The 9,887-nt window shown below is 36.4% G+C and overlaps 1 protein-coding gene across 1 annotated transcript in view; it reads right to left on the bottom strand.

The window, feature by feature from the left end:
- Positions 1-567: 567 nt before the first annotated feature.
- LOC140236628 (dystrophin-like) overlaps positions 568-9,887 on the bottom strand; it is a 30,426-nt gene continuing 21,106 nt past the window's right edge. The window contains exons 14-17 of the mRNA XM_072316548.1: positions 3,994-5,008; positions 2,686-2,748; positions 1,767-1,856; positions 568-808 (exon numbers count right to left, since the gene is read on the bottom strand). Of these exons, the coding sequence (XP_072172649.1) occupies positions 762-808; positions 1,767-1,856; positions 2,686-2,748; positions 3,994-5,008 (1,215 nt within the window). The 3' untranslated portion in view covers positions 568-761. The remainder of the gene's footprint in view (positions 809-1,766; positions 1,857-2,685; positions 2,749-3,993; positions 5,009-9,887) is intronic.

Genomic DNA, 9,887 nt, shown 5'->3' with positions numbered 1-9,887 from the left:
GTAGCTTCTTATGCTTCTTATCAATGTATACTTATTGTATATATCCTGTCTTGGCTATATGAGATGTACTTGCATACATTTGTATGCATTCCTATTTTGTGAACACGCATGAAATCTTGAATAAATAAATAAATAAATAAATAAATAAATAAATGAACAATGTAGCCATTCTTACGTAACATGGAAAATCAGAAATCCAGACTTTAAATGAATCTTCAAGTTAGCTTACAGTTCTCATACTTGATAGATCTCCTAATCATTATGTCTTTGCATAAATTTTCCAGAAAATAAACCCCATATCCTCTTGTCTCGATTTGAAATGCATTTCTATAATCGCACATATATCAAGCTAGAATCATTCATTTCAGATCGATTATCTGTAGCTAATAACCAGTGTAAAAGATTTATCTAAAAATGCCCACACATGAGTTTCAAGATTTCTGTGACATTTTAAGGCTTATTTCCCTCGGGATATTTGACCCACCCACCCCCACCCCCCCCCCCAAAAAAAAATAATCATAATAATATTAAATTAAAAAAATCATCAACTTTTAACATTTGCCATGCATTTGCCATGCATTCCAATTTACAACAAGCTAAACTGCAATACCCCTGCATCAAATTCCATCATAAAAGATAAAGAAATCATTTATGTAGTTCCCTGAACAAATGAAGATTTGAAACAACTGTCTTGAGGAGCAAGGTGAGAAGGGTTTGAACATTGCAGAAGACACCACAGATGGACAGCTAAAGATTCTTGGTTAGTCTGGGCAGGTTGATTGACACCTCGGCTGTCGCAGCTCTGAATCTGGAAGAAAAATGTGTGTGTGGATGAAATTCAAAGTAAAATGGCTGATACACACTCTCTCTCATGTGTAACAGTATCAATCGATAAGATTAGTAAGTAATAAAAAGTCCCAACAATGTATTAGCATTGTTCTATCTCATCGGGGAACTATAGTAAGTGGTATGTTATAAAATTGGAACCTCATAAAACAGTCATGTCGAGTGAGTACTATTCCCTGATATACTATAGAGAAATGCAAGCTGTTGTGACTGTCACATTTACAGGGAAAGTATCACAAGGCAATCTATTCTCAGAGAGAAAGCTTTCTACATAGACTAAGAGGGGAAAAAGCTTGAAGGTGAACTAGGAGGATGGCAACCTGGTTGAGAATTAAAAATTTATTAAACTGCGTGAAGCATGACTATATTCCACAATTTCTTCAAACTAATTATGAAGCATTACTTGACATATAAGACACTTTTTCAAAACTTCTCAACTAAAACATGAAATATATTATGCAAAATGCAAAAATGTAATTCAAGTGATACCCCATTCTATAGAACTGCAATATCTGGAATTCTGAGCTAATATTTGACCACCATACTATTTAGATATCTTGTGCTACTGACAGAAAAATATTTCTTATCTTTCCTTCTTTACCTATTCAATCGTCTATTCATTTATTCATATATTCATAAGATTCTCTAATAGATTTGCATCTTTTCTTTTTTTTTGGGGGGGGGGGGCAATGGGGTGTCATGATGATTCAGATGACACCAAGTTTACTGGCTGGGAGATCTTTACAATTTGTCTGCTGTACAACAGTTTACTAATACTAACTGGTGTGCCCACAGAAACATGCTCTTCCTGACACAGCAAACAGGAAATAAAGAAACTAATTTGTTTGGTTTGAATTGCTGTTCTCCAGACATGATACACATCATTCATAATGTGACTTTGCCAAAAGAATGACCAGTACCTGCTATGCTGACCCTCGTTACAAGGGAGGACATGGCCTTGCCGATGCGGTTTGCAGCTGAGAAGAGGTCCCCACTTGGTCTTGCTCCTCCTGCGATTAAAAGAAAAGGTAAAGGAGATTGATTTGATTTATTGATTTGATTCACTGATTTGATTCATTCTCTGTACGGCATTGCTTTACAGTTAGATCAATTTTTGGCCATTTCATTAACATTGAGATCTTAACCCCCCTGGCATGCTACCTGTCAAGTCTGGTGAATATATGATGCAAATACAGTGGACTCCCGTTATAACGAAGTCCTCGGGATCAGTTTTCTTTCGTTGTATCGAAATTTTGTTACATCCGAACAAATAAACAATAAAAAACATACTTGAATTTTTACTTCATTGTAACAGAAATTTTGTCATAACCATGTTTGTTATAACGGGAGTGCACTGTATGGCATTACACAGTGTGGTTATTTTGTACAATTTCAACTACACCTGTATGCCATAAGGTCATTTATCATCATTCCTAACACCAAAGGGAGAGAGACTGGTCTTCATTTCAGGAAAAATATCAGCATGCCAAACCATCCATGTACACTTATTTCATGTGGGAAGTCTGAATAATCAACCTTGCAACATATGATTTGAAGAGTTTGATTGCAAAATGAGTTAACTCACATTTCTGTCAATTTGAGATATTTGCAATCAAAGATGCTAAAAACAACGAAAATGATAAGAAATTGTGGGATATTTTTAATCAAAACTTCAGGAATATTCCTTGTTATGTAACAAATTAGGTATTACTGGAAAGGTTTTACTTTAATTTATGTTAAGTTTTTAAAAATGGCACTTAAACCATTTTGCAATCAAACTCTTTTTTTATGTTTTGTTTTTATTTAGGGGGCAGGGGGTCATAGATGTAAGGTACTCACTTGGTCTGCGAGGCTGGGGCTGAAGAATTTCTCCCAAAGTCCTGATTGACTCTTCCGCTACCTCTGAAAAGACAAAAAGATATGAGAAGCACAGTTCTTTAGCAGAAAGATAGGCAAATCAAATCAATACACAGTAGGTACCTACTTGCGTTTGTTTCAATAGACAAACCAAACAGCATACTTTGGGTCACATAAATAGATTCTTCTTGTCTATTACCGTGGTTTCTCTTCAACTACAGCAAAATAAAGTTCTCCATGCAGTCAGCTTGATAGATGTCAGGCATGAAACTTCTGTGCAATATGCATGTTATCTTCATCGTAGCACTGGAGAACTAATGACCCCAATTTCTGAAGGTAGTTTACATCAGATCCAGATTAATACCCCTTTCAGTAACTCATGCATTTTTGGCCAGCTCCTGGCCAGTGATAAAAAAGCCCATGCAAAGCAGTAAATATTGCATTCAGTAACTATTGCAATGACCCCTTCATGAACTCGGTCATTTTTAGGGGATAACTGCCATGGTAACTGAACTCGGGTTCCAGCGGAGGCACGACAGTGCAAGGGATTTTGGCTAAAGCCTGGTGCTGCTATCGTTCATTAACCCTTCGGACGGCGCCAAGCACGTGTCTGCCTCTAGCCTATGGAAGAGCAGCACCAAAATAGCCCAAGCATGGCTGGCCATTTTGGCCCACGCCATTCATACACTAAAAATTGTACAACTTACAGTTTGGAGCTTGGGCCACGCACTAAAACGAGCACAAAATGGATATACATTGCAACATACGCATGTCTGAGTGCAGTTATCATTGAATCTACACAACATCTCTTACTGATGTGTCACATAAATCTATGCAGATGAAATGTGCATTATCCATGGAGTAGAGATATTAACTACCTTGTTATATTCCAGCCAATGTGATAACTTCTGTGAATATCAGCATCAATCGCATTAGATTTAATTTTTTTTTTCTTTGCAGAATGTGGAAGTCCAGAGCTTTGAAAAAATACCACAAGCTCCTTTGGAGAGGTAATTACCTGCATAGTAGAAACATGCACATACCATACAAAATTATGCCAATTTCCTGAATACATATAGCATCATACAAGCATGGAGCAATATATTTTGATCAAGTTTGTTTGGCAGTATTATATCTATTTGATTCTATCTTTTCTTTTGGGGGTGGGGGGTGGGGTTAAGGATGACAGAAAGCAGAATGGATGCCACATACTGGACTACTCCTACGAGAGGAAACTTTGCAGGAAATCTCAAAATGGCGAGATAGATATGACTAGAAGGGAAGACAAACCCAGTGATGCCAGGTCGTCATGGTGAGGGAAGGCATCAGTCATCCTCTGCACCAAGTCATCCAGCTCTGCCTCCTCCGTGGGGTAGGCCATGGATGCTGCCAGGGTCGGGAAATGGACAGTGGACTGGTCATCCATGGCCGGCAGGAGGTGACGCAGATCCAGCACGCTCTCGAAGGCACGCGATTGGTCAATGGGAACCTTGCCTTGCTGCGACGGGAAATTTTTCAGTCCTGACAACCAGGACTGGTCTGCGCTTGATGCCGATTGTTGTGATGGATTTTCCTGCTGATACTGCAGATGCAGTTGGTCTGATTGATGAGACGGTGCAATGGGTTGCGATTGGTTCGACAGAAAACCAGTCATGTGTGATTGGTTGGATGGGAATCCAGCGGCGGATGTTTGGTTGATCAGAAGATTGCCCGACTGCTGACTGGTCGTCGGGGAGAGGTAACTGTGTGAAGAGTGCCGGTGAGCGGAGGCTTGGGGAAGGCCTCCGACACCTGAAGGTATCTGTCCAGACCTTGAGGGGCCCTCAAGGACTGACGACAACATATTACCATCCCTTCCAACATGTCCCACTCCCACAGTCCCAGCAGCATCTACTGCACTGAGCTGTCCTTCCTGAGTAGTCCTGGCACCATTTCTGAGTGTCTGGTCAGTTCTAGCAACACCCAAACCATCTACAGCATGTTGTGGGAATCTGAGCACTTGGCCACTTTGTCCATGTTGGACATACTGAGGAGGAACATTAGCAGTGGGTCCAGGCCAGTGGTTTCCATCTGTCTGATCTCTGGTGAAGATGAAGCGGGGCTGTGGACGGGAACTGTCCGACGACTTCGAGGACTGGTCAGCGATGGTGTCCAATGCCGGGTGAGATTGGCCGTAAGGGGGTAGCCTCTCTGCTGTCTGGTCATAGCTGCTGCTAGCCTGGTAGCCAGAGCTGTGGGCTGACACACGGTTGAGGATTTCCTGCTGCTTTTCACGGATACTGGAACTCACATCTTTCATCTGATTCTGTTTCAATCAAAGGAGAAAGATATGATAATTACCACAAGAATACAGTTAAAGGTCATATATGGCCATTTTTACAATCAGTGGTGTAAAACACAGTGTTGGCACTAATTGGTGTATAACTTTCTTATACACTGACAGATATGCATTATTTTTTCTCATAAACTTACCACCCACAGTGTCTACCTTGGGTACCTTAATGAACTTTCCTCTCTTTTTCTTTCAGATGTGGCAGGCACTTACATGCTTGAAATCCAACACTTTTGGTGTACTCACTCTGACATAGTTTTTTTGTGAGAGCTAGCATATTAAATTGTTTATTCCTTTTCATTATTTTTGTTGTTGTTGTGGTAGACAGGTATCCAACATTAAGAACTATTATGTTTACCAGGTTCTGCTTTGTCTTCTTTAAAGACTGCAATTGTCCAAACTTTATGTTTCGGAGGTGACATTTTCCGTTAACAATTGACCCCTCTTTTGAGTTAGCTCTTGTTCACAATTATAAAATTCAACTTTGCTAATTTCTATCAAAACAGAATAGTAATCAATCTGACTTAACTTTGATCCAAAGATTATTTAATTCAAATAGCTTATCATTTTTTGGTGAGCATTTATTAATTTATGTTAACTTTTCCGTTAACATTTCTGTCACCTCCGAGACAACAGATTCATGTATTTGATTTTTTTATTCTTGACATCAGTTATACATTACATTTACGAAAATGTAACATATCCCCTCACATTATCTCTGAAGGAAGGTAGTAGAAATATAGCCTGTTGTTTTCATTTTGGAGCAATTTACAATTTTCCGTTAACACTTGTCACCTCCGAAACAATTGTCACCTCCGAAACAACAAGCATATCATATTTGATAATTTCTCGAAGACAAAGCAATTTTGTTTGATTCTGTCCAATTGACAGGAATCTCTTTTGGATGAAAATAGTAATATGGCAACAGGAAGTGAGAATTTTCTAGGGATTAATAAAAGATCTAATAAAAGCTAAGAATTACTGTTTCGGAGGTGACAAAACACTGTTAACAAGATTTTTTGCTCATTTCTATTGAAGAGAAACCATATCATATACACCAATGGTTTCATTTATTTTAGTAAAATAAGTCTCAAAGTGGAGAAATCAACTAACACACTCTCGCTCTTTTTTTCATTACTAGACTGTACGTTTCAGGGCAAATTTACATTTTTTCACTTTTTTAAACAAAGAGAATGCACAAAATACACCCATCTGTTATATATATAACATTGTAATCAAGATCAATTCTCCTGCTTTAGTTAAGTAAACATATAGATGCTTTCATCTTAGAAGCCTGATTTCCAACAAGCAATTTAGTTGTGAAGATTTACCAATAACAGCTTTCCATGTAGGTTGCTTTTTCTTGTGTTTCGGAGGTGACATTGTTTGTTAACACCATATTGTTATGTGATAGTGAAAGGCAAGACTTCAGTTCCTTTTCACTATCTATTAACATTTTCTAATACATTTAATATCTACAAAATCATCACAACAGAAGTGACTTTTGTATACCTAGCTCACCAGAATTCCCTTGATACCAAAGTGATACATGTGGCAGTTCATGCATGCCCTAGTCCACAATCTTAAAAAAAAAAAAAGACTGTGTAAAAAAAAAAATCATCAAATAATCAAACTCCTTAAAAAGGCCACATGGTTATAGCTGGTGCACAACTTGTTCTTGAATTCTTAGTTGTTGTTTTTCCATGTACAACGTGGTAATCATAAACAAAATTATGTGATTTTTTTTTTTTTTAATATGACAATAATTATTACATTTTCCAAGTTGAACCAACTGTTTATGACATTGTATTTTCAAGATTATTGAAGTTATGTGACAACTAAAGTGAACAGAGGAACAATTCCCTAGGACTGGAAAGGGAAAGATCCAAAAACAAGATTTGTAGTTCTATCTCAATATAATTTTGATGAGGTGTTTACCTTGTTTTGTTATTATGTTTTATCTTATAATTTGGCTTAAGTACTGGAATTTCAAGGAAAAGAAAATGGTTTCTTAAAGGACAAGTCCTTATATATACATGTGGATTGGGTGAATGCAACAACATTAGCAGAACACATCATTGAAAGTTTGAGGGAAATTGGACAATCCATTCAAAAGTTATGGGTTTTTTAAGTATCTGCGCAATCACTGCTGGATGAGATGACTACGACAGTGTATGATGTCACATGCGTACAACGATATAAGGAAAATATAAGTGAATTTCACAAAACTTTACTTTTTGAAAAAAATGCACATTTCTTCAACTTGCTAATGATGTATGTTAGGGCAGTATTATTCACCCTGCCTTCCAAAAGAGAGAAGTCAAGTGTTCTTTTGTAAATGCAAGAAAAGTGAAAATATGTTGAATTTTCTTGATACTTTCTCTATATCCTTGTACACATGTGACATCACAAGCTATAGAAGTCTTCTCATTCAGCTTTGACTGAGCAGAAACTTCAAACATTCATAACTCTGGAATGGATTGCCTTATTTTCCTCAAGCTCTCACTGATGTGTTTTGCTAATATTGCTGTATGTACTCAACCCTCATGTCTATTGAGGTGAACTTGTCCTTTAAATTCCCTTTTCCAGTTTCGGCCCCTTATAGGGTTATTTGAGACCAGTTTGTGTCCGGGACCTTCTGTGAAGTTGATGGGGAAAATTACTGAACAAAAACAAATTTTCCCCTCAAGTTCACAGAAAAGCATTATGCTGCTCTCTTCAGCTGGGAAATACAAACTGTTGTCTTAACCAAACTGTAAAAACTGTTAAAGATTAGTATGAATTACAATCTAAAACAAAATATGAGCTGGTATCCATTATCATGAAAGAGAATTACTAAACAAAATAACAAGTAAGAACTGAAAGAAAGAGCTTATATTTGAAAATTAAAGCAATGAGGAAAGACATGAATGTTCACAAAATAGTTAACACCTGAGGAGTTGGGTTGTCTCTGTGTTGTGTCACCTCCAAAACAATAAAATGGTTTTTATTATCTTATACTTTTTACTCTCAAAAGTGACTAATATGCATGATTTGCAGGTAATTTTCAAGCAATTCAGAAAGATATGTAAAATATATTTTGGTAATTTCAACAGTTTAAATGAATCTGGTATATAGAAAATTTATCCCAGATGAACCAAACACCTTTCACCAGTATTGAAACATTTGTATGGTAGCTATCAAGAATGATGAAGAATTCATGAACATCCTTGAATTAATCTATTTATAAAACTATATGCAAACAAAAACGTACACAAGTCAAAAAAGAATTTTTGCTTTTGGTATTCATACCGTATGTCCCCACCAAAAAATTACAATGGTACCCTCCACAACGATAACTTTAAAGATAGTGAATCAATCTAAAATACAATTTGAGGGATTGAAACTATAACTCATTGCCCACACCTTACAGAAAACCCCATTCAATTTGCTTCAGAGGTCAAAGAGAATTGAGGATTTTTGTAGAGCATGTCAGGAATCCCTTCCCTCCAAGTTCTGTATATTGTGTTTACACATTAATATGCAGTTCTAAGAGCATCCAAGTGCTAAACTTGGAAGAATCAGACTCCTGACATCCTTTATAACAATCAACATTTCTTTGAGACCACTTAACCAAATTGACTGGGGCTTTCTGCAAAATAGAGCTAAAATGTTATAATTTAAGACCCCAAAGTGGAATTTAGCTGATTTAATCATATTGGGTGCTATCAATGCAAAAGTCTAATTGTAAATTTTTGAGGGGACATACTATATGAATTCTTGAACACAATGTTAAAATTGAATGTCACCTCCGAAACAAAGTTATTCTTCCCTGGTGTTGTGGAATAAAATGTTCTGAGAGCAAAGAAACATTACTAAAATGATCTTACACCCTCATATCAATATAAGGTAGAAAATGGAATGCCATGTTTCTTCAGGTTAAAATATCTAGCTTCTGTCCGTCATATTCTTTACTGTAAATGAATATTTCAACACAATGTTAACATTGAATGTCACCTCCGAAACGAAGTGATTCTTCCCTGGTGTTGTGGAATAAAATGTTCTGAGAGCAAAGAAACATTACTAAAATGATCTCACATCCTCATCTCAATTTAAGGTAGAAAATGGAATGCCATGTTTCTTCAGATTATAATATTTAGCTTACATCCTTCGTCCAAATGGAAGGCAAACTATCGGTACCCATGCTAATTAATGAAGTGTAAAAAAACACTTGTTCTGCGTGGTTTATCTGCTTGAAACAGGAGTTAATTTCTTGTTTTTGAGTTATAATTATTATAAAACATTGATAAAAAGAAGAAGTTTTGTGTTATTGTCACTTATTCTAAAAAAAAGTGAGTGTTAATATGAATGTCACCTCCGAAACATTCTAATATGTTAACTGTCACCTCCGAAACATCCATGTGTGAAAAATCCAAGTTTTAAAATAATGATTGGAATTTCATTTAACCTACATAGGAAGGTAGCCCTTCTTAAAGACTTGTCATAGTAAGAGTTTGACCTGGCCTGCCCTCCATTGAATAGTTAAAATCTTAAAAATTACATGTCAATTGGTATTTTTACCAAAAATTTAAAAATCTCATGTATTTTTTTACAAATTCACTTTATATTCAACCCCCAAATAGTTTTGATTCACAAACTACATATTGTTGTTAACCATATAAACTTTGCATGGTGAAGTTTGACTACAGAGTTTTGTCAATATGGTGCAATTCATGAAAGCAAAATTTTGCTTAAATTTACTTCAGGTGCCAGGGTTTTCCTTAAATTACACCAATAACCCTTCAGCTTTAAGGTCTGAAATGTTATTTTTTCAAAAATTTGAATACTTTGAAACAGGAATCAAACAGAATAA

The sequence above is a fragment of the Diadema setosum genome, chromosome 13 (genome assembly GCF_964275005.1).
Source record: "Diadema setosum chromosome 13, eeDiaSeto1, whole genome shotgun sequence".
NCBI lineage: Eukaryota > Metazoa > Echinodermata > Echinoidea > Diadematoida > Diadematidae > Diadema > Diadema setosum.
Note: the sequence above shows the minus strand (reverse complement) of the source record. Positions and strands in the feature narration are given on the sequence as shown.